This window comes from Sphaeramia orbicularis, chromosome 16 (genome assembly GCF_902148855.1).
Source record: "Sphaeramia orbicularis chromosome 16, fSphaOr1.1, whole genome shotgun sequence".
Classification (NCBI taxonomy): Eukaryota; Metazoa; Chordata; class Actinopteri; order Kurtiformes; family Apogonidae; genus Sphaeramia; species Sphaeramia orbicularis.
The window spans coordinates 52,897,869-52,920,644 of NC_043972.1; the positions used below are offsets into that span (position 1 = coordinate 52,897,869).

Here is a 22,776-nt window from a genome sequence, read left to right on the forward strand (position 1 = left end):
ATACAGTATAAAGTCCATAGACAACTGAACATGACCACCTTTTGGTTTCAATACTGTAACAAAATACCACTCAAAGGGCTTTTGAATTTGGACTTTGAGTTTTGATTTTGTAGCTCAAAATTAATACAGCATTTTCTAAATATCCAATCTACTGAACCATTATGCTGACTTTACTGTGCATTAGTACAGACTTAATAAACATCAGTATCATATCATTTGCATCATACTTACCATAGTTATGAGCTGAGTATGTCCTCAGAACAAGCATCAAAAACAAAACACATCTATTTTTCATTTTTCTGGCTCAGACAGAAAACAGTGCAGTCAGAAGTAAATAAAGAGGTACATAATATATGTGTGCATATGTATGTATGTATGTATGTATGTATGTATGTATATGTATATATATATGTATGCAAAACAAAACCAGCATTTTATGTCTTACCTTGAAGTCGAAAAGTCAGAAAATGCACTGCCAAGCTGCTGTTTATGTTGTACTGACAAATGTGATTTGATGTCTATCAGACAGGAATATTTATATGCACCTCTTATCATAACACAGAGTACTTTGTTTTTCAAGTACACAAAGATAAGCCTCAGCATGGCAACTAAACTAGTCAGGAAGTGGCAACATGTAAGTGTATTTTGTTGAACAGAAGACAAGTAGACATAAGTTAAACATAAATTTTCTTGTTTTATTATGGTTTTTCAATCAAGATTTAGACAAAATTCATAATAGTGCCCTAAACAACAGGAATAACATTTTCTGTGAACAATAAAATTCTGTAACAAGACAAATATTGACTGAAAGACTGCTTAGAATTATTATTTACTTTACCACTTACTTAAACAACAATTACAAAAATTCAATAACAGTCTGAGATGTTGTAGATCACTTATGATGTGACTCAGGGCCACAAATTGAACATGACTTTTTGTGGGGGTTATTCTACCTAAAAACTGACATTATTTAACAAACTTGTGAGCTTGGTGTTAAAATCATAGGAGCAACTTTTGTGAATGCAGTGTAGATCCAAGTCATATATTTTTTTCTATAACCACTTGAATATTGAGTTTTCTAAATATTCATTCTTTTTGTTTTGCATCTGACTTAAGCATCAGCTTATCCTTTAGTAACATACTTACTATAGGTATGTGCTGAGCATGACTTCAGAATAAGTAGAAAAAGAAAAACAAAACAGTTTGGGTTTTTTTCTACTTGAGATAGAACAGAAAACCCAGACTAAGAACACTGAAGAAAGTTACAGTGTAGTCATTAGTGTGTTTAACATCAGTGTAACCTCAACATGAAAAACTAACAGAAATAAAATGCTGGATTGTAGAGAAAGATTACCAACAGATAAGAAATGAGATGATAACAGTTCATATGGAAAACAAAACAGGCTATGGCATGGCTATTACACTGTTCAGGAAGTGGAAATGTTGTAAAACAGTAAATCACAGGTGTCAAACATACAGCCCGTGGGCCAAAACTGGCCTGCCAAAGGGTCCAATCCGGCTTGGACTGAATGTGGCCCCTGAACTAAAATGAGTTTGACTCCCCTGCAGTAGATTAAATACTCCAACATTTAAGTGCTTTTTACATGTTTTGTCTTTTAAGATTTGACAGTGGCAGACACCTGCACTGAATTATAATATGCTAAACATCAAATCATATACATAAAGGCATTAAAACTGGTAAAAGCTGGATTGACAGACTTAAAATTGATATAATGCAGATATTTTTTACCTATACAACACATACACAGCACATCTACTCTTGTGATATGATCAAATATTGCATATATGCAGCGAGAGCACTGATGGAAATGTATGTGAATAAGTTCATGTTCTTACTATTTGAAAAAGTTCTGTAATAAAATTTGTACAGATTACTTCATAACATTGCTTGAATGCATACTAAACAAACATAGACTGCACATGTTTCATTTTTGTTTGTTGCTTTCACCATCTTAAGAGAAACCATAAATAAGTTGTACTTCCTTGTAACATCTACAAAAACTAATAAAGATAAAGCAGTTATTACTGATAATGTCTGACAAGGACAATACAAAGTAATCTCCCCAGATTGTAGATGATAAGTTTCACAACACAAAACAACAAAGTAAAGAGATGTTCTACCCTACAAAGTCTTAAAGCAGAGGGCAGCAGACATTATTGTAAATACTGAAATGCCATCAGAAAAGGAAAACAATACAATTAGAATATCCTCTCCTGCATGAAGGAGCTGTTGTAAACACTATGATGCGCCACAGTATGCAGCTCATGCATCTCAGAACTGTACATGAGATAACATCAATGACTGTATACCTTTAAAAAAGATGTAGCCATGAGTTCAATGATTTTATTATATATAATAATTATGTCATATACACAGCAGAATGAAAGTGGCCTAACTACGCCCAGGCCTGTGTAATCATATCTAAATTTAATACTGAGTATTGTGCGTTGGTCTTTTTAAATTTAAAAACACAAGAATTAATAAATGAACGTGAATATATATATATATATATATATATATATATATATATATATATATATATATATATATATATATATATATATATGTATGTATGTATATATATATATATATATATATATATATATATGTATATGTATATATATACATATACACGTATATATACATATATATATATATATATATATATATATATATATATATATATATATATATATATATATATATATATTTTTTTTTTTTTTTTATTAATTTATTTTATTTATTTATTTATTTTTAAAGACTAATGAGTGCAGGCTTAGCATATTTCCATTTTACCTGTTTCGAAAAAAGACCAGTTGTTAGTAGCTGCTAACCATGTTAAAAGATATTTAACAAGGATGTATTGTGTAGGAGCCTACGTTTCCCATAAGCCACACATCTCGCGAGATTTTAATAGGTCACAGCGTTTGCGGCTGCGCAATATCATTCGAAAACTTGCCCTGCGAGCGAAGCCGTGGAGGAGAAAGACAACGCAGCGAACAAAACACACAATGGCGGCAGCGGCGACGGCGGCAAGTGGAGCGGCTTCAAGCGGACCGGCAACTGGTCCGGTCGGTGGCGGAACGGCTATGGGACGAAAAAAGGATGGCGGTCCCTCCTCGAAATTTTGGGAAAGTTCAGAAACCATATCTCAGCTGGAGACGGTTAGGCTGTGGATCGGAAAGCACTACAAGAAGGTAAGTTAGCCCCACTGATCTCCGTTGATTTCCATGAAGGCCCGCGTCCCGCAGGCACAATGGAGTGCCGCTATCCTAGCTAGCTGCAACCATGCAAATTAATCAGTGAATATTTGAACTGTTTAGTGAAATAATTATTTCTGTCTACGAGCACCCCATCACGAATGCTTTAATATAAGAACTTCGCCAAATGGACAAGTGCATGTGTTTCATGCCCAAAGTTGTTATCACTCTGCCTAGCTTCCCGTTAGCATGAAAGCTGTACTTTGAGTAACGTTACAGGTATTTAATACGTTAAGGGAAGGAAAGATCACAAACGCACGAATCGTGTACTTTGTAATTGCGGTAGCTTTTCGGGTTATATTACCTTATTAGAGTGGTTTTAAATTAAATGCAGTTTGCCAAAGTTGTTGAGGAAAAATTACAAGACGTTAGCTAACCAAATGCAGTCACGGGACACCATCATGTCAAACAACGCAAAAAATATACCTAATATTTCTTGTTGTGTTGTAGTCTACTTTAGCCTGCTGTTATTTCTCTCCCAGATGATATGGTGTTCATAAATTAACAACCAGAGAGTCCTTGCTGAAAGGACGGTTTGTGTGTCTGCTTTTTTAAGTTCTGTCAACACAGCAGCGTACCAGACTGAGCAGGCTGCCCTCACCCACCACCACCCAAACAAAGAATATACCTTCTACCTGTAATTTTCATGCTCGCACTGTTTTCCCAATGGTATAGTTGCTAAATTTGTTAAATTACTCAACACAGCTTTAGATGTTTTAAGCTGTTTTGATTAAGCACGCCTTAAAAACGAATATACAGTCTTTGAAATATTTTAAAAGTCGATGGCTTCAGATATGTTACAAGGTATTTCTAGCTCGCTATAATGTAACTCTGCTTTCTCTCATTGTGGTAGAGGTTGCTGTAAGATATTTTGCCATTATGTATAAGGCATTTCTCTTTGTTGTGTTAGACTTATCAAGGTTACTTTTATCCCCCACCCCATCACCCCAATGCATTTGTTTTTAAGTTTTTCTGACCAGAATCGAGGTCAGAAAGTACTTTATACTATAGAAATTGTAATGTTCCTCAAAGCAAATTTGATTTTTTGACAACACTATGTACTTAAAATCAACGTGACTGATATAAATAGGCCTATATGATATTGGGAAAAACAAAAGACCATGCAATGTTACAAAGGAAAAAAGATAGGAATTTATGTGAAATGAGTTGAACATCCATATTTGGAACAAATTATTTTAGAATGAATAGGGTGAGTTTGCTGGGTAGTCCAAATAAAATGTTAACAAAATGTGTTTAACACAAATGCTGTACAATTGGCAAGTGAGTTTTGTGAGTCCTTAAGTGCTCATCTACTTGATTTTGTAGTGACATGCCATTACTGGTTGGTTACTGGTTGACTTTCATTAAGGTTCTGGACAAAGCTCCGGATTTTGGCTCATATTATTATATTCAAAACTTGACAGTGTATAGCTTGTGTATGGTTGCATAATTTGGTCAAAAAATCAGAAGTGCAGTTAGTTAGCAATATTGTGATTTCAAGTCAAGTAGCTATTTCGTTAGTTAGACTGTACTGAATCCTTCTAAATTTAAACCTTTTATATTGTGGCCTTTTGTTACAATTGTAATTTGATTCATTTTGCAGCACTACACACCTTGCAATGTCTATGCCAGTCCTGACACAAAATTTTGTGCACATCTATGTTTTAAGTGCAATGGGCGTCTTCAACAGTTGAGAACTTAGCTGAGACTAATATCGGCTTTCCTTGAGATGGGTTTTTAAACATTAAGCCTGTGTGTGGTGTTTCCAGAAAGCCAATACAATTTAGTTTAATTCTCCTCATCTATAATTTTTCTAGTTTAGAGTGGAGTGAAAAGTTGACTTGAAGATCAAATGACGACGTGGGCATAGGGAGTTTTGTGGGCTTAACCATCATCTGGAATAATAATAATATTAATAACAATTATTATTATTATGATTATTATTGTTATTTTTTTGGGGCGGGGGGGGTGATGAGTTTATTTATTCCCCCTTTTACCAGGGAATCAACGAAATCCTCAACATATAAAAATAACCAATCTGAAGTGGCAAATAGCTGTCAAAGAGCCCAAGATCAGTTTCAAGTTGAATTCATTGTCATTCAAAACAACAAAATTTACGACTCAGATCTAGCAGCATAACATATAGGCCATTGTGCCATTTGGCAGATTTATTGGTACATCCATCCCCATGTTAGAACATCTTTTGTCCCCATTTTATGTCAGGCAGTTGCAGGTTATCTGAAATGTGAACACTGGTTTGCAGCACCTGTATGTCTTTCTCATGGTAATTCTGTTCTCTTTTTGCTTTTGTTTCTCTCAGTATGTCCAGAATGACTCCCCATCCAGTAAGTCTTTGGCAGGATTGGTGGTTCAGTTGCTTCAGTTCCAGGAGGATGCATTTGGACGTAGAGTCAACAACCCTGCTCTTACAAAGCTACCTGTAAGACAAACACACTTACACTGACACAAGTACATTTTTACTAAAGGACATGTGCTGTATTATTTATTTAGGCATTTTAATGTAAATTTTTATAACTACATTTCACAGGAAGTTAACATAGCTTTCATGTTGTTATACAGTTCTCATGATCCTTCTTGTGTCTTCAGGCAAAGTGTTTCCTGGATTTCAAGGCAGGAGGTGCCCTTTGTCATGTTCTGGGGTCTGTCTACAAGTTTAAAAGCGAGCAGGGCTGGTGAGTTGACCTCTTTGGAAAGGCGAGTGTTGAATTTAGATCCTCAGCTCAGTAGGTCCTCATTTAGCCAGAGGGAAACAATGTTGCCTTGTTGCTCTTATCTATCTGTGCAAGAGAAAGACCCAACCCGTCATTATATGTACATTTCTTGACCCCAGAATACAGACATTTATTGGTAGTTAGCATTCAATGTTAATGTTCTTTTTCCACTTGCCAGAAGTGAGTTCATCTTAATACAGATTGTTTTATTTAGTCATCATTTACCTGTAAAGGCTCAAGTTAATTGCTATGATTAGGAGGATTTCTCTACAGCCCTTTTAGCTGTAATCGAAGCAGGATGCTGGTGCTCCTTTTGCATTATTGCCTTGGATTCACAAAGTGACCATATTCCCTCTGGTTTAAAGGTGCTGTACAGACTTTCTGTGTGATCTTGAAAAAGTCGCATTTTTATATATATGCCTGATCATAGTCCACAATTTAAAATGAGATTATCAGCACCAAAATAGGTTATTTCCAAATGCTATTTCCAGCTTCCCTGGCCGGGTCAGACAAGACTGGACAATTTACGGCAGACTTACATCACTATGACAACACTACACTGACCGGCAGAGTTTAGTAGTGAGAAGTAAGATGAACGAGTGAGGAGTTAGAGCTGTCCTTTTTCCTAAAGAAAAGGATTTCTTGGATTTATTTTGTTGTGATGGTGGAAACTAGAACTGGAGCTGGACTGGCAGAAAGAAAAAAGTAAAAGAAAACTAAACAGGAGGGTGATAGAGCACTGGCTAAAACACCAGTAAACCTTGGGATTGCTTTCAACCGATGGATAGAACTATGGGAGTTAAAAGGAATTAAAACAGACCCTGAGTTGGCCCTCTTCCTTCTACACAGGCATAGAATGCTTCTGTTCTTTACACATATGCATTGGAACATTGTGTTTGACTACAGTGTCTGTTAGTAGCTCAGTCAAACACTTAGTAAACACTTCTGCGTTAGCCACACGGCTAGCTCTTTGGCGTCGGTAATATGTTTTATTTGGAACATTGTTTCAGTCCCAAACTAAGGGCTTTGTAAGGTCAGACTGAAATGATTCTGCATGGAGTTTAATGTTCATGTCGGGGCCTGGATACTAAACTGTCCTTCAGGAACAAGACAATTCTTAAAGTAGAATACTGTGAATGCAGAAGGCTGAAGCAGCTAGCGCTGAACTGCTAATGCAGAATGATGATGTTGAATGACTGAAGTAATTTATGAAAATGACTGAAAACTTTGTGGAAAAGCTAGTGCAAATAGATATTATTGGGACACGTCTTAGAAAACTGGTATGTAAGTAACACTCTGGAGCTCCGGAGTAAAAGAGAGGCTTAGAAGCAGGAGTCGGACATCCAAAGTAAGGTTTTATTTTCATTTTCACGCCAGTTACTAAACTACGCTACAAACGAACTTTATGAAGTTTACTTGTTGTCTTGTTTCAAACGTCACTTTGTACCCTGCAAGTTGCTGTCTTGAAAAAAGAAATGCAGAGTTGTAAAGAGGATCCGCTCTTCATTCATCAGCTTCAAATCAAATGCAGCCATTGCCAGAGTTCCGCTTTACGACAGTAGGAGCTAGTGCTCATGGGTCTTTGTCCATTAAATATAACACTACCAATTCCGGCCGAAGGTGTCGCTGCAATCCACTTTAAATTAATTGTCTGTACTGGACCTTTAAGGCCACAAGCCTCAAAAATGTCAAATGACATTACATGCCTAGCCAACTAGTGACGTTTATTGTGTTTTTACACTATGGAAAGCTGACACCACCAGTGTTTCCTCTGGAATTGATCTGTTGGTGTGTGTGTGTGTGTGTGTGGTGGTGGTGGTGGTGGTGGGGGGGGGGGGTCGACCGTACACGCACGGTTTGACGCGTGTGTGTGTGCTGTGCATTTGGGTTGGTAACTGTGTGTGTGCATCTGTTTCCGTCCTACCTATAATTAGGGATGTGACGATATGAAAATTTCATATCACGCTTATTGTGACCAGAATTATCACGGTTATCATTATTATCACAATACTATTGAATTCTACTATTATTGTGCTCAGAATGTTCAAAAAGTATTAATACACACACTAAAATAATTTAACCAAGTTGTATTTTGAAGAAAAAAAAAAAAAACAAATAAAATAACTGGCACAATGTCCCTTCTGTTGCAGAAACATTCAAATATTAACCCTTAGTGGTCTGAGCCTATTTTGTCCGTTTTTCAGTCCGTTTGATTTCGCCTTTGTATACTATATAAACAAATGTTTACTATAGCCATGTTTGGGATCTGTTTTTTCAGCACAACTTCATCTATATCATCTGTCTATTATTTTTTTCACTTTAACCTACTATGAAAACAAAATGCCAGAAAATACAAAAAAAAAAAATATAAAATCTGATTTGAAAAATGTATATACTTTATTGCATAAATAACGCACAGATGCTTAACGAACCTTTTCAAAGACTTTAAAAGTGATGAATATTGGTTCCAAATATTAGGTATATACAATTAAAATTGTAATAAATTAAAACTATACCCAAGTATTTGACATAAAATCAGATCTTTACATAGGGTTTTTTCCTCTAAAAGTGCAGTAATCAAACACGGTTATCATGATAATTATAATTTAAACAGTAATACTAACTGTCTGCAATTTTACCGCGGTTTATCGTTATACCGGTAATCGTTACATCCCCACCTAAAATACTATACATATATATATATATATATATATATATATATATATATATATATATATATATGTATGTATATGTATGTGTATATATATGTATGTATATGTATGTGTATATATATATATGTATATGTATGTATGTATATGTATGTATGTATATGTATGTATGTGTATATATATATGTATATATATGTATGTATATATATATATATATGTATGTATGTATGTATATGTATATATATGTATGTATATATATGTATGTATATATACATATGTATATATATGTATATATATGTATATATGTATATATATGTGTATGTATGTATATATATGTGTATGTATGTATATATATGTGTATATATATATGTGTATATATGTATATATATATGTATATGTATGTATATGTATATATGTATATATATATATATATATATATATATATATATATATATATATATATGTATATATGTATATATATATATATATATATATATATATATATATATATATATACATACATATACAGTACAGGCCAAAAGTTTGGACACACCTTCTCATTCTTCGCATTTTCTTGCGTATGTATATATATGTATATATATATGTATATATGTATATATGTGTATGTATGTATATATATGTATATATGTATATATATGTGTATGTATGTATATATATGTGTATGTATGTATATATATATATATATATATATATATACATACATATACAGTACAGGCCAAAAGTTTGGACACACCTTCTCATTCTTCGCATTTTCTTTATTTTCATGACTATTTACATTGTAGATCCTCACTGAAGGCATCAAAACTATGAATGAACACATGTGGAATTATGTACTTAACAAAAAAGTGTGAAATAACTGAAAACATATCTTATATTCTAGTCTCTTCAAAGTAGCCACCCTTAGCTCTGATGACTGCTTTGCACACTCTTGGCATTCTCTTGATGAGCTTCCAGAGGTAGTCACCTGAAATGGTTTCCCAACAGTCTTGAAGAAGTTCCCAGAGATGCTTAGCACTTGTTGGTCCTTTTGCCTTCACTCTGCGGTCCAGCTCACCCCAAACCATCTCGGTTGGGTTCAAGTCCGGTGACTGTGGAGGCCAGGTCATCTGGCGCAGCACTCCATCACTCTCCTTCTTGGTCAGATATCCCTTACACAGCCTGGAGGTGTGTTTGGGGTCACTGTCCTGTTGAAAAATAAATGATGGTCCAACTAAACACAGACCGGATGGAATGGCATGTCGCTGCAGGATGCTGTGGAAGCCATGCTGCTTCAGGTTGCCTTCAATCTTGAATAAATCCCCAACAGTGTCACCAGCAAAGCACCCCCACACCATCACACCTCCTCCTCCATGCTTCACGGTGGGAACCAGGCATGTCATCCACCCGTTCACCTGTTCTGCGTCGCACAAAGACATGGCGGTTGGATCCAAAGATCTGAAATTTGGACTCATTAGACCAAAGCACAGATTTCCACTGGTCTAAGGTCCATTCCTTGTGTTTCTTGGCCCAAATAAATCTCTTGTGTTTGTTGCCTCTCCTTAGCAGTGGTTTCCTAGCAGCTGTTTGACCGTGAAGGCCTGATTGGCGCAGTCTCCTCTTAACAGTTGTTGTAGAGATGTGTCTGCTGCTAGAGCTCTGTGTGGCATTCATCTGGTCTCTGATCTGAGCTGCTGTTAATTTGCGATTTCTGAGGCTGGTGACTCGGATGAACTAATCTTCAGCATCAGAGGTGACTCTTGGTCTTCCTTTCCTGGGGCGGTCCTCATGTGAGCCAGTTTCGTTGGAGTGCTTGATGGTTTTTGCGACTTCACTTGGGAACACATTCAAAGTTTCTGCAATTTTCTAGACTGACTGACCTTCATTTCTTAAAGTAATGATGGCCACTCGTTTCTCTTTACTTAGCTGATTGGTTCTCGCCATAATATGTATTCTAACAGTTGTCCAATAGGGCTGTCAGCTGTGCATCAACCTGACTTCTGCACAACACAACTGATGGTCCCAACCCCTTCAATAAGGCAAGAAATTCCACTAAGTAACCCTGATGAGGCACACCTGTGAAGTGGAAACCATTTCAGGTGACTACCTCTTGAAGCTCATCAAGAGAATGCCAAGAGTGTGCAAAGCAGTCATCAGAGCTAAGGGTGGCCACTCTGAAGAAACTAGAATATAAGAGATGTTTTCAGTTATTTCACACTTTTTTGTTAAGTACATAATTCCGCATGTGTTCATTCATAGTTTTGATGCCTTCAGTGAGGCTCTACAATGAAAATAGTCATGAAAATGAGAAGAATGAGAAGGTGTGTCCAAACTTTTGGCCTGTACTGTATGTATGTATATATATATATATATATATATATATATATATATATATATATATATATATTTATTTATATGTGTGTCAAGGCCCAAAACGGAATCGGGCCCGATTCAGAATCGGGCCGGCCCAGAATGGAATTCTATTCTAGCCCGGCCTAGAATGGAATCCTGCTGCTATAATGTTATTTTTATACCATGTTTAATGCAAATGATCCATAATTCCATAATTTGTCATAATTTTACATTTTCAGTCTTACATACCTTGAGTAACTATTGTCAATTTCAGTCGATTTCACTGTACCATATATTGGTGGGGAGTACCACTAGGTTCTATTTGTAAATAAAGTGTATTATAGTTTACAATTAAAATGTTGTTTGTTTCATTTTTTTTCACATATTTGCAAATTCCATGTATTGATTTTTGTAATAATTTAGATCATTTGCATTAAACATGGTATAAAAATAACATTATAGCAGCAGGATTCCATTCTAGGCCGGCCTAGAATAGAATTCCATTCTGGGCCGGCCCGATTCTGAATCGGGCCAGATTCCATTTTGGGCCTCGACATATATATATACACACACACACACACACACACACACACACACACACACACACACACACACACACTATATTGCCGGAAGTATTTGCTCACCTGCCTTGACTTGCATCTGAATTGAAGTGACATCCCATTCCTAGTCTGTGGGGTTCAATATGACGTCGGTCCACCCTTTGCAGCTATAACAGCTTCAACTCTTCTGGGAAGGCTGTCCACAAGGTTTAGGAGTGTGTTCATGGGAATTTTTGACCATTCTTCCAGAAGCGCATTTGTGAGGTCACACACTGATGTTGGACGAGAAGGCCTGGCTCTCAATCTCTGCTCTAATTCATCCCAAAGGTGTTCTATTATGTTGAGGTCAGGACTCTGTGCAGGCCAGTCAAGTTCATCCACACCAGACTCTGTCATCCATGTCTTTATGGACCTTGCTTTGTGCACTGGTGCACAGTCATGTTGGAAGAGGAAGGGCCCAGCTCTAAACTGTTCCCACAAAGTTGGGAGCATGGAATTGTCCAAAATGTCAAGCTCCTGAAAAACAACCCCACACCATAATCCCCCCTCCACCAAACTTTATACTTGGCACAATGCGGTCCGCCAAGTATCGTTCTCCTGGCAACCGCCAAACCCAGACCCGTCCATCAGATTGCCAGATGGAGAAGCGCAATTGGTCACTCCAGAGATCGCACTTCCACTGCTCTAGAGTCCAGTGGCGGTGTGCTGTACACCACTGCATCCGGCGCTTTGCATTGCACTTGGTGAAGTATGGCTTGGATGCAGCTGCTCAGCCATGGAAACCCATTCCATGAAGCTCTCTGCGCACTGCTCTGGAGCTAATCTGAAGGCCACATGAAGTTTGGAGGTCTGTAGCGATTGACTCTGCAGAAAGTTGGCGACCTCTTCACACTATGTGCCTCAGCATCCACTGACCCCGCTCCATCAGTTTATGTGGCCTACCACTTCGTGGCTGAGTTGCTGTTGTTCCCAAACACTTTCACTTCCTTATAATACAGCTGACAGTTGACTGGAATATTTAGGAGCCAGGAAATTTCACGACTGGATTTGTTGCACAGGTGGCATCCTATCACAGTTCCACGCTGGAATTCACTGAGCTCCTGAGAGCCACCCATTCTTTCACAAATGTTTGTAAAAGCAGTCTGCATGCCTAGGTGCTTGATTTTATACACCTGTGGCCATGGAAGTGATTGGAACACCTGATTCTGATTATTTGGATGGGTGAGTGAATACTTTTGGCACCATAGTGTGTATATATATATATTTACATATATATGCTCTTTTATCTTTTCCTACTTCCTGAAGCTTCGCAAACTTTCATTTGAGGGGGCAGGATGTTTGTCCTGGCCTATTATATATTATACATATGTATAGTAAGTCTATTGCAACAGTGAGGATTTTTTTGTATGAAATGTTTGGTGTGGTGGCATGGAACCTTACTGGCAGAAACGCTGCACCACTGTTGGCAAACTACTGTATTGTATGTGTTAACAGCTGAAATTAGTTGTCTTAGTCTGCTTACATTGTCAACGCATTTCCTTTCATAGTCAGCACATTGAATGCAAGCAAAGCCGGGCGATGCGTAAAATGCAATACATCTCGTGCGCAATAGGGGGTAGCTCTGAGTTAGGTACAGTCCGGGTGTCAAACCCGCTGATATTCAGATTCAGACTACTGAAGAAGAGTGTATTCTGATGTTTGTTGCATCGGGCATTTTAAAGGTAGGAATACTGTGGGAACTCGCACAATTCACAGGAGAATAATCACATACACTGTCATCGGTAACATTCGATCAGAACTCACTGAGCCAGTGTCACTTTTTATAAGTGAACATCCTGTTTGACCCGTCAACTTAAGAGCACAAAGAACACATAACAGGTTGTAATATATAACAGGGTTTCTGCGGGTCATTAAAAGTCATTAAATAGATTTTGTGAAAATTAAGGCCTTAAATGGCATTAAAAAGCATGACAGTCAGTGTACAGAGGCATTAAAAAATTAAATACACTTGATGCATTGCTTTTCATGATTAATTATGAATATATAAACATTTAATAATTTTGATTGGAAGTATAGTGTGGTGATTGACAGGCGAAACCCTTTAATTAGCTATTGTTTATGGCTGATGCACGAAGTCGTCAACACCGGATGCTTGGATTGTAACATGCTGTGAGTGTGCTCATGCTGTTGCGTAAGAGCAGAGAGAATATTAGCAAATGTCGGAAAAATGGGAAAATGCAAGTTTCAGCAGAAGTGATTGGAGGAGTAACTATTCACAACCTGGTTAAAACTTGCTGATGGTAAACTCTCATGTATAAAACTGTATCTGCAGTTGGATATGGGCATTGAATTTGTTTAAAGTGGCATTAAAAAGGGTGTTAAAAAGCATTAAATTAGATTTGCTGATACCTGCAGAAACCCTGTATAACAATGTTGATTTTGAATTGGAGAGATAGCGGGCACATATTGAGGCACTGGCATGGATTCTGTGGCTTCATGCCACGGCACCTGGGGTGGCAGCCGCAGAATCCATGCCAGTGCCTTGATATGCACCCGACGTCTCTCTTTGTGCTACAGTGGTATGTCCGGCGTCTGAACTGCAGCAGAGACGGAATCAGGACGGGGAATTCCAATCTCTTGTTCAGCCTATACAAATTCTAAATGGCCAGAGGCATTTCCAATACTTCCAAATGTCTGTCTCCAACCTGCTGGCTCGAGTGGCTTGATTTTGGACTGAGACTCCGGTGAATGACCATCATCTTCTTCTTCTGAAAATATAACATGTTAATTTAAACTACATTGCTTGCCTATTGTCCCTGCCGGTGACATATAATATTACATGCGTTGCTGTGTCGCATATCAAAAAAACACATTTTGAGACACAAGCATGCATCATGGCAGCCAATGCGTCGCAGTGCATTCGTGTCTGCTTGCCCTTGAGTTGACTATAAAACAGCCCTTACTTTGGTTATACTTGAAGAAGCTGCCCATTTAACAGTGAGTAAACGAACAAAGGTGCAGTTTAAACACCTTTGAATAAATTCATACATACTCAAAATTAGGGGTGTAACGGTGCACTCTTTTGTACCGAACCGTTTGAGTTTGGGATCTTTGATACAATACGGAGGTGTACCGAACTAATACATGTAGCCTATGTGAAGAACACAAACACTCACCTTAAAGGAGTCATATGTAGGTTTATGGCCAAAATTGGTACTGCAGTCACATTCAAAATACTGTAGAGCGTGGTATCCCCTCCCCCTAGACTAGGGGTTGCCAGATTCAGCATGAGCGTCTACTACAAGGAGCTACCATGGCAAGCGACAAGTTCTATAAATTCTGGGCTGGTTTTTATACCAGACCCGGCTCATGCCCGGGCCACGGTCTCACCTGGGCAGGAAAGCCACCGGCTGGCCAATGTATAAATGACATGTAAATATTACTACAAATGTATTGAAATCAAATCAAGTGACATTGTGCATTTGTACTAGTATTTACATGTCATGTATACATTGATCGGCCGGTGGCTCTCACCACCTAGTGAAACTGCGCCCCAACTCTCTTTGGCTCTCACTGAGCAGTGAGACTGTGGGCCCGGGCTGCGGGAGAGCCAGCATCAGTGTTCAAATTCTTCTCCACTTTCGGCTGTCTCCATCTTTCAAAAGCTTCTCCGATACATATCCTTGTTTTGCTTCTCACTTTGTCACGACATATTCGGGAATCATAAGAGATCTTTCAGGGTTAGTAACATCAGACATTTGTGATGAGAAATGTTCCAAACTGCAGCACAGTGGGAATTGGCAACCTGGATGCCGAAACGCTACTGACTTTGTGATTGGGAGATAGGTGATGGGTGGTGCATTAGGCCAAAACACATGTGCATGAGCAGGGTGGCTGCAAGCAGAACCCATGTGCAGGGTTTCCCCTATGTACATTCTGCAGCTGCGCTGCTGCTGATTTCTCAGCGCAGCTGCAAAAAAAACAAAGCAAAACACTTGATTCTGAGGTTGGGGTGCTGGTAAAGGGGAGTAAACATGACAACAGAGAGTATAAGAGAGGCGCAGAAGCAGATGTTCGAAGCGTATTAAGTTTCACTTTCGGTTTTTGGTAGTTACGAAGCGCACCCTCCCTACTCCCCCCCCCTTCACTGGTCTCCTTCACTGTACCAAAAACATGTGGAAAATGTATCGAACTGAAGACCCCTGTACCCAAAATGTACCAAACTGAAATCTTTCTGTACCCTTACACCCCTACCCAAAACTGAACTTGAGTGATTAATTAGCTGATTGATCAGCTGTATGCTCAGGCTTTTAATATTACAATACATCAGGGATGTGAATCAATAGACCACTTCGGAGTTGACGTCACGGTCTGCATCACTGCAGTTGTGCACAGAGTTTGGGGACAGAAAAACGCTGTAAATCAATGGAGGTAAATGGAGAGATCGGAGAGAATAGAGGGAAAAGAGGAGGAAAAATGTCTTGCTGTACTGTAAATTGTCAGATTAGAAATCCTAACAAACAGCCTTCACTTTTACTGAATACCATAGTTAAAGAAATAGTCAAGGAAAACCGTAGACGCTCATGGTTGAAACCAGTAAACGGACGGACTGTTCTGATGAAACTGACCAAATCAGCAATCATTTACATTGTTTTAATGTACATTAAACAACACTTACCCAGCCATGTAAGTGCAGGTGGTCTGTCAGTATATAGTAGGTCTTCTTGTCAATGATTGCTCACGTCAGGTAAAACTGTGTTTTGTGTCCTTGTCGCTCACCAGGTAGCATGTTGGTCCTCAACACACGAAAGCCATCAGACATCATAATTGAAATGTTTGCTTAGATCTGGGAAAGAAATACCATTAAACGTTGCTTAAATAATTTATCACTTGCCCGATGGGCATTCATTAGAGCTACACAATATATCGTTTGGTATACCTGTTATGTGTTCTCATCGTGATGTACGTGTGCGCAATAGTTGCATCGCAGGTCCTGTGATGGTGGAGGCAACGTGTTGTCATCTAATTTCAAGGGTACCTGAAACACACTGTGCGCAGCGATCCACTAATCACATTCATTCTTAATCAGTTGCCAAAGCAGACCACACCCCTGCACATGCTATGAGTCACTGGTCAATCAATCAAATTTATTTATTTAGCGCCAAATCATAACAAAAGTTATCTCATGACACTTTACATATTGAGTTGGTTGACACCAGACTCTAAGCCAATTTACAGAAACCCAACAGAATCTTCTAGGAGCAAACACTTGTGACTGGTGACAGTGGAAGGAAAAACTACCTTTAACAGGCAGAAACCTGGAGCAGACCCAGACTTCTGGAGGATGGACGACTGACAGGACCAGTTGGGGTTAGAGATGGAGGGTAAAGGAGGAGAAAAAGATTAGAGAGATAGAGAGAGACTAGGGGAGAAGGGGGGGAAGTAGGGGGAGACACATGGATGCAGTTGATGCACAGAGAACTGTCAAAAGGAGATCAGCTGGTGTTGGTATAATTACTAGAAACCAGAACAAAGGACCGTGACTGTTAATACTACTACTACAAATACAAGTACTAACAGTGGATGTACTACTACTACAAACACAAGCACTAACAGTGGATGTACTACTACTACAAATACAAGTGCTAACAGTGGATGTTCTACTACTACAAATATAAGTACTAACAGTGGATATACTACTATGACAACAGTTAGTACAAATAATAGAAACCTCTACCATCTATGGATCTATATAATAAACACTATCATAATTATATGGATAAGTGAGTGATGACAATGAAGGCAGGAGAGAAGAAGGACCACAGCAGCAGGTCCAGAGATGATCCATGGAAAACCTGTGATGATCCAGGGAAAACCTGTTAGGCGATAAAGCACAGTGACTCCGGGGAAGAAATAAAGTCAGTAACATGTATTCACTGGGGTGTAAATAGAAGAGAAAATTAGGAGAGAAAAGGTCAGGGAGAAAGAGGAGCAGAGAGGAGGAGGAGCAGAGAAGAGCTCAGTGTATCCAGATGAGTCTCCCAGCGGTCTAAGCCTATAGCAGCAGAACTAACAGAACTAAGAGCAGCCTGAGCCACCCTGGTAACAATGCAGCAGGTTTTGCTGTGGCGCAGCACCACATCCTGCCCCCTCAAATGAAAGTTTGCGAAGCTTCAGGAGGTAGTGAAAAGATAAGTGAGGTTTCACTTCCGCAGGCAGAAACCGGTCTAGCCCCCTCCCCACACACACACACACACCTACTGACCAAAACGTGCTTGTATGCCCCCAGGCCAAATTGAGCAACAACCAAGAGAAAGTCACCAAAAACAAAGAGCCAAAAAGAAAAGCAACATCATTTATCTAGAATTATTTTGGCTATAAGAAGGATGATATTGAAACATGTGTTCTGTGTTGATGGTGCCTTGCACCTGATGCCACAATGAGCGGTAACACAACTAATTTGTTTGACCATGTACGTCGGAACCGCACAGCTATTTTACCCTCTGAGTATTTTTTTCGTATGGCAATATACATCGCAGGGTTAAAAAAAAATTGCAATGTCAGTTTTTTCCATTATTGCGCAGCCCTAGCATTCATGATTCTGGACTGACACTAACTTGACATGGTATTTTAATTTGACTGGGCAAGCAAGCAATCTGTGTTGTACTGAGTGCTGCATTTTCATACAGTTTTATGTCTGTGCTCTTTCCATCTTTTGCAGGCGTCGTTTTGACCTTCAGAATCCTTCCCGGATGGATCGTAATGTAGAAATGTTCTTAAATGTTGAGAAGAACTTGGTCCAGGTACATTCCATACATTGCTTACGCAAGATATTGGTTGCTGAACACATACTGTTCTCACACATAATGTCTAGTATTGTTTCTTATTTTCATTAATGGTGTTGCAAACTTATCGCGAGCAAATGATGAATTATTACGAATACAATTGTATTATCCTGACATTTATGTGTCAATGATCCTTCTGTTTTTTTGTCGAACTGCACTCTTCATTAATTTACTGATTAAAAATGTGTTTCTGTACTTTCAGAATAACTGTTTGACTAGGCCAACTGTCTTCCTGTCACCTGACATTGAGCAAAAACAAACCAGTAAACTCAAAGACATCATCAAAAGGCACCAGGTGATATTGACTTTATGTGAAGCCTATATAACAAAGTATTTGTCAGTAAAGCAAAGAGAGGCTGTGATGTTTCTCTATTGAATGTGTCCTCTTGTTTGTTTTTTATATTTGTCTGCCTGTTATTCTTTTCAGGGGTCCATCAGTGATGATAAGTCAAAGGCAACACACCTCATTTATCCCTCTCAGTCTCAACAAGAAGAAGGTAGGTTAACTCTGATACTCAAAGGTGACATAAAAATATGATGTAAAGCAACATTTCCTCCACCCATATTTGATATCTCAACCCAAGTAATTAAAGTAAAAATGGAACTGGTAATCTTGGTTGCAGTTAGTTTGTCCTCAGTTTTGGGAAAACTTAGTTAATAGTGTATGTGTGCTCATCAGTAGTTGTGTTTGTGTGTTGCAGAGGAGTGGGTACGTCCTGTTATGAGAAAAGACAAGCAGGTGTTGGTGCACTGGGGTCTCTACCCTGACAGGTAAGACAACAGTTAAGGGAGGACAAACATGCCCTGCTTCCACTTATTTAAAGTGTTATTTAAAAAAAAAAAAAAAAAAGAAAGAAAGAAAGGAAATTACAATAGGCCAGACACCGTAAACACAGAAGTTTCCCCGACCTCAAAATGTTTGATGTGTATTGAGTTGTCTGAGTAGTTTTGTCCCCCTAAAGGCTCACAAATTCAACATTTTAGTTTTGCAGAAGATTCTCCTACAACATAAAGAATGGTTTGAAACACCTGAGACTTTAGCTTGTTTTTACTACATTTCCACTATATCACAGGAATTTCTTTCATTTCATATCAGTATACATTTTCAAAATGCTGACCTTCTGATTGTAATTTGTGTCACATAACTCTGGATTTGTCCTGTTGATGCCTTGCTAAGTGCTGTTTCTTGGATACTTTTTCCTCTCAGCTATGACACCTGGTTGTCAGCCAGTGAGGTGGATGGTGATGTAGAGGAGCCACCCAGCACTGACAGGCCATGGAAGGTAATGACACTGTTCTTGTACACATTGATTGAACTTTGGTAAAATTTCCACCTATTTAATGTAAATGAGCCAATGAGAGAGCATGACATCAAAGTTAGTCAGCAGGTACAGTTCATTTCACAGATGTTTCACATTCATATTTAATATATTAAATAAACAAAGAGTCCTGTTCACTCCATTCTCTGTGACTAATGGACCCATTTAGTTCAGTGTCTTCCCCTTTGTCTTTATGTTACTGAAAGATATGTCATCTTTTCTGTGAACTGTACATAATTGATAGCTTATAAAAAGGACCACAGTAGGAGGTTCTCCTTTACCAGCTCCCTGTGACAGCTGTTTTACTTAATAATAAAAAATAATTTCCAAATAGACAAAAACAAAAAGCTCAAAATGAGGATCAGTATTCAGTCTTTTACCAAATGTTGTGACATTCAGATTTCATACAGTGGGGAAAAAAATTGTACTGCATTTGGAACAATAAAATGAATACATTCTAGGTTGGGTTTTTCCCTAAGTTAATTCTAAAATCAACTGTAAATTCACATTTTAAAGTTGTCTTCATGGAGGTACCATGTAGGATCTTTGCATCTCTGCCACCTTTTTGTTGATGTGTTGGGATGGATCTTTTTAGTCACTCTTTCACTTAAATCAAATTAATTTTTGGGTTTAAACTATTCACATATTTAGAAAAAGGCTAATCAAATTAATAGCTTTTGTGAGTATTTGAAGTGAAAATTGAAATACCTGACAATTGCAGAAAAAAAAAACAGTTGCTGTTATATTGATTACTGTATGGAACTTAAGGAACAGTCTGTTCTTCAACTGAAAGCTTATGGTCATGGAAATTATATTATCAGTCCTTAGTTTTGTCTAAAAATGTTTGTATGTTTGAACCCTGTACCACCTTTACATGAGCTTTCACAACTGTTTCCAAAATATAAAGAGGAGAATGTATGTGACATCAATTTTAAAGCCCAGGATTGTAGACACTGAACATCCCATATTTTGTTAGATGTCTCGATTTATGGATGTAAACCAAACTATACAGACATGATCCGTTTTCACAACAGGTTGCCTGGTCCCAGGTAATGTGTCCCAACATACATGTATATAACATAGTGTTCAGTGAGTTGTTCCTTTTGAATGACAAGACAAAAATTAAAGCAGTGTTCACAGTGGTTCATGTTACATTGAATGTATCCTGAGTTGCAGGCCAGTAGTCTAAGCAATAAAAAACATACTTAATTGCTGGAAAGGACATGGCTGTACTCGAGTTCCTCTTCTCTGCCTCAGGTCCACGCTAAGTGGGTCTTGGACACAGATGCCTTTAATGAGTGGATGAATGAAGAAGATTACGAGGTGGATGAGAACAAGAAGCCTGTCAACTTCCGTCAGAGGATCTTCCCCAAAGAAGAGGAGGTTAGTCCACTCTGTGTTTCTTTTATCAATATATCCAGAGACACTTCTTTAACTGTTACAAGAAGTCACTACTAAATAAAATAAAAGGGGGGCACATAGGTGATGAGATATTATTAATAGTAATAATAACAATAATAATAATAATAATAATAATGGGTTAGATCTCTATGGCACTTTTCAAGGCACCCAAAGCACTTTACAGTATTGATCCATTATTCATTAGCTCTCACATTCACACTCTGGTGGTGGTAAATTACATTTGTAGCCACAGCTGGCCTGGGGCAGGCTGACAGAAGCATGGCTGCCAATTTGCGCCAAACAGCCCCTCCCACCACCACTGAACATTCATACACATTCATACGCCAGTGTGAGTGACACTGGAGGCAAGGTGGGTGAAGTGTCTTGCCCAAGGACAATGGCACATGACTAGGACAGAGTGGGATTCAAACCGTCAACCCTTTGGTTATTGGACAACCTGCTCTACCATTCCTCATGTCATAAGTTAGTCAGAAGTTTCACTCACATAAATATTGATTGACAGCAGTGTTAAGCAAAGTATGTGTGCATCGTGGTGTGAATGTGTTATTCTCTACCAGCAAGTTTATATTTCTCGCATGTAGCTATGTCTACCCTGTGGTTTGCGTGCTGTCCTCTTTTGTTTTCTGGCTTTGTCTGAGTGTTACCCATCCTTTCCTAACATTTCCTCATGCTTCTATCCTTCTAATGTATTCAGGGTTTTTGTCCACGTCTGGGATATGAATTAGCTGAATTCGGGCCATGAGGTACCCTTATAAAGCAAATGTTTTCACAGGGTTTCAAGCTGATGCAGTGTCTGATAGGGCTGTTCATTATTAAAAATGTATTTATCAGTTTAAGTTGGAGCAATGCACTTGAATGACTCTGTATCAATGTGTTTTGTTTTTTTATATATACACTACCGGTCAAAAGTTTTAGAACACCCCATTTTTTCCAGTTTTGTATTGTTACGGTCTCCAAACAATAAGGAAGTAAGTCAGCTCAAAAGGAAAGGAGACCCCAACATAAAGAAAGGACTCCATAAAAATTAAATGACTTTAAGGATTTTATTAACCAAGTTAAACAAAAGTAACCCAATAAATCAACAGTGAAGTCATTTAAGAAAATAACAAACTTAAAAGGCAATACATACCGAAAATGAACTCAATGAACCGAAAAGACCTGGAGGTGCCAGCAAAAATAAACAAGAAAAGCACTCGGAGAGCGCAGACCTCCGCCAAGGTCGATCAGTGGGGGCCCCCCCCGTGGGCCCCCCCACCAAAATTTAATCATTTCTTCCTTGTGCCATTATCAACATTTCCTGAAAATTTCAGGAAAATCCGTCCATAACTTTTTGAGTTATCTTGCTAACAAACAAACACACACGCACACAAAGCAAAGCGATCTCAATACCTCCTGGCAGAGGTAATAAAATGGAGGGGGAAGGCAGGCCACCCCCTATAGGGACTTAGAAGCTGCTCCCCCTCCCTAACAGAAGAGAACTTGTTCAACTAAATCGAAAACGAAAAGTTTGACCACCAGCCACCTCCAGGCCAAACTAAAAGAAATTAACTTAAATATTAACCAAAAAGGAAGAAGCTTCCTAGCCTAAGGCTCAACTG

General features: G+C 38.3%; 1 protein-coding gene across 5 annotated transcripts in view; it reads left to right on the forward strand.

Annotated features, from left to right (window-relative positions):
• Positions 1–2,982: 2,982 nt before the first annotated feature.
• The window catches only part of smarcc1a (SWI/SNF related BAF chromatin remodeling complex subunit C1a), a 52,695-nt gene continuing 32,901 nt past the window's right edge, over positions 2,983–22,776 (forward strand). For all 5 annotated transcript variants that reach the window (XM_030157406.1, XM_030157404.1, XM_030157405.1 and 2 more), the window contains exons 1-9: positions 2,983–3,219; positions 5,603–5,722; positions 5,890–5,975; positions 18,314–18,395; positions 18,640–18,732; positions 18,865–18,934; positions 19,139–19,208; positions 19,645–19,720; positions 21,014–21,139. In XM_030157406.1, coding sequence (XP_030013266.1) covers positions 3,034–3,219; positions 5,603–5,722; positions 5,890–5,975; positions 18,314–18,395; positions 18,640–18,732; positions 18,865–18,934; positions 19,139–19,208; positions 19,645–19,720; positions 21,014–21,139 — 909 coding nt within the window. In that variant the 5' untranslated portion in view covers positions 2,983–3,033. The remainder of the gene's footprint in view (positions 3,220–5,602; positions 5,723–5,889; positions 5,976–18,313; positions 18,396–18,639; positions 18,733–18,864; positions 18,935–19,138; positions 19,209–19,644; positions 19,721–21,013; positions 21,140–22,776) is intronic.